At 40.1% G+C, this 1448-nt stretch overlaps 1 protein-coding gene across 1 annotated transcript in view; it reads left to right on the top strand.

The window, feature by feature from the left end:
- LOC101854508 overlaps positions 1 to 1186 on the top strand; it is a gene marked incomplete at both ends in the record, with an annotated part of 25427 nt that extends 24241 nt beyond the window's left edge. The window contains 1 exon segment of the mRNA XM_005101221.2: positions 888 to 1186. Coding sequence (XP_005101278.2) covers positions 888 to 1186 — 299 coding nt within the window.
- Between the last annotated feature and the right edge of the window lie 262 nt (positions 1187 to 1448).

Below are 1448 nucleotides of genomic sequence, written 5' to 3'. Positions count from 1 at the left end.
TGTGTGTGTGTGTGTGTGTGTGTGTATAAGAATAGTGTTTTCTCTCCATTAGAGCAGCCATAGTCTGCACCAGCGGAGCGAAGTTGTTTGTAAAGAGCAAAGGTTTGGCCGACATGACCATCTCCGGTCTAACAGGACATCTTTGATTAACATCGTTTTTCGTTTATAATAACTTTGTCTTCCATACTTTGAGCCTTAAGATTGTAAATATTTGACCATTTTGATTTTTCTTTTCAAGCCATAATTTTCCAAAGTGATATTTAGATGTAAAAGGGCACCTTTCCCCCGTGTGGGTGGCCATTTTGATTTGTCTTTTCAAGCCATAATTTTCCAAAGTGATATTTAGATGTAAAAGGGCACCTTTCCCCCGTGTAGGTGGCCTTTCCTGTGCGTCAGTCTGAGGTTGAAAATAAGCATAGTTATTGTGCAGTTCTCGAATATATTTCTTTCCACTCTCTTTTTTTTGTTCAAACCAGCAAAACTCTCTTTTGAACACTTTATCATTGGAAATTTCCCTGACCGAAAACTGATGTGCAAACAAGAAGCCATAATATAGAAAGAGACGAAAAAGATCAACCTGCTCTGGCACCTCTAAAATACGAAGTATGACGACACGATACGAGTCACACTGTGAAAGCCATCATATTTTGCCACTCAATAGAGTATTTTTAACAAAAGCAAAGAAAAAGTTTGCTTATTAATACTCTGGTCAGAACCATTTACTTACGACTTATAGTAAGTATAGACTAATAGTAAATATAATAATAATAATACGGATACAAAAGTACTGGTAAAGATTTTATAAAAATCGAGGCAGGCAGCCAAAAGTTCTCTTTAAAAAAAATTTGTTTTTGAGTCAGAACAGCCTTAGTAAAAAATGTCCACAGTGCTCCGGGACCAGGCTTCCCTCTGTCAAGTTCTTGAACACGCCATCCCCAAGACTCCCGCAAAGACACACAGACAAGCAAGCATCGGCCAGCGAGCACTATTCGGAGGTGGAGGTATCCTACGAGCCCGTCACCCCGTCTCAAACAAGCCCAACAAAACCGCTTGTGAGCCCAGACTTTAGCGGTGGAATATTGACTTTGGCGGTTCCCACACCTCCAGCCCCAGCAGCCGCTGTTGGGGGGAATGTTTATTCTTCTCCAAGTGCTCCAAATAACTCCGAGAATTACAGTACTCTTCGGTAAGTGTGAACTGTTAATGCCGCAGCACCCCTCGTATGAGATATGGGTGCTTTTAATATGTCGCTACCCTAAAATTACAACGTTTTGTCTGATTTTTTTTTGGGCCGTTTTGAGCTACAAAGACCATGAGGTCAGAAACCAAATGATCTATCTGCTCTATCAAAATCGCAAGATTTTTCGGAGTCGTTTTCAAGATATTCATAGAATCTTCAAAACATTCTTATAAAGCCACTTGGAAGGTAAAGACAATGTATCAAAGTT

The sequence above is a fragment of the Aplysia californica genome, unplaced genomic scaffold (assembly GCF_000002075.1).
Source record: "Aplysia californica isolate F4 #8 unplaced genomic scaffold, AplCal3.0 scaffold00274, whole genome shotgun sequence".
Taxonomy (NCBI): domain Eukaryota; kingdom Metazoa; phylum Mollusca; class Gastropoda; order Aplysiida; family Aplysiidae; genus Aplysia; species Aplysia californica.
The sequence above is the reverse complement of the archived record's forward strand: the minus strand, read 5'-3'. Positions and strand labels throughout refer to the sequence as shown.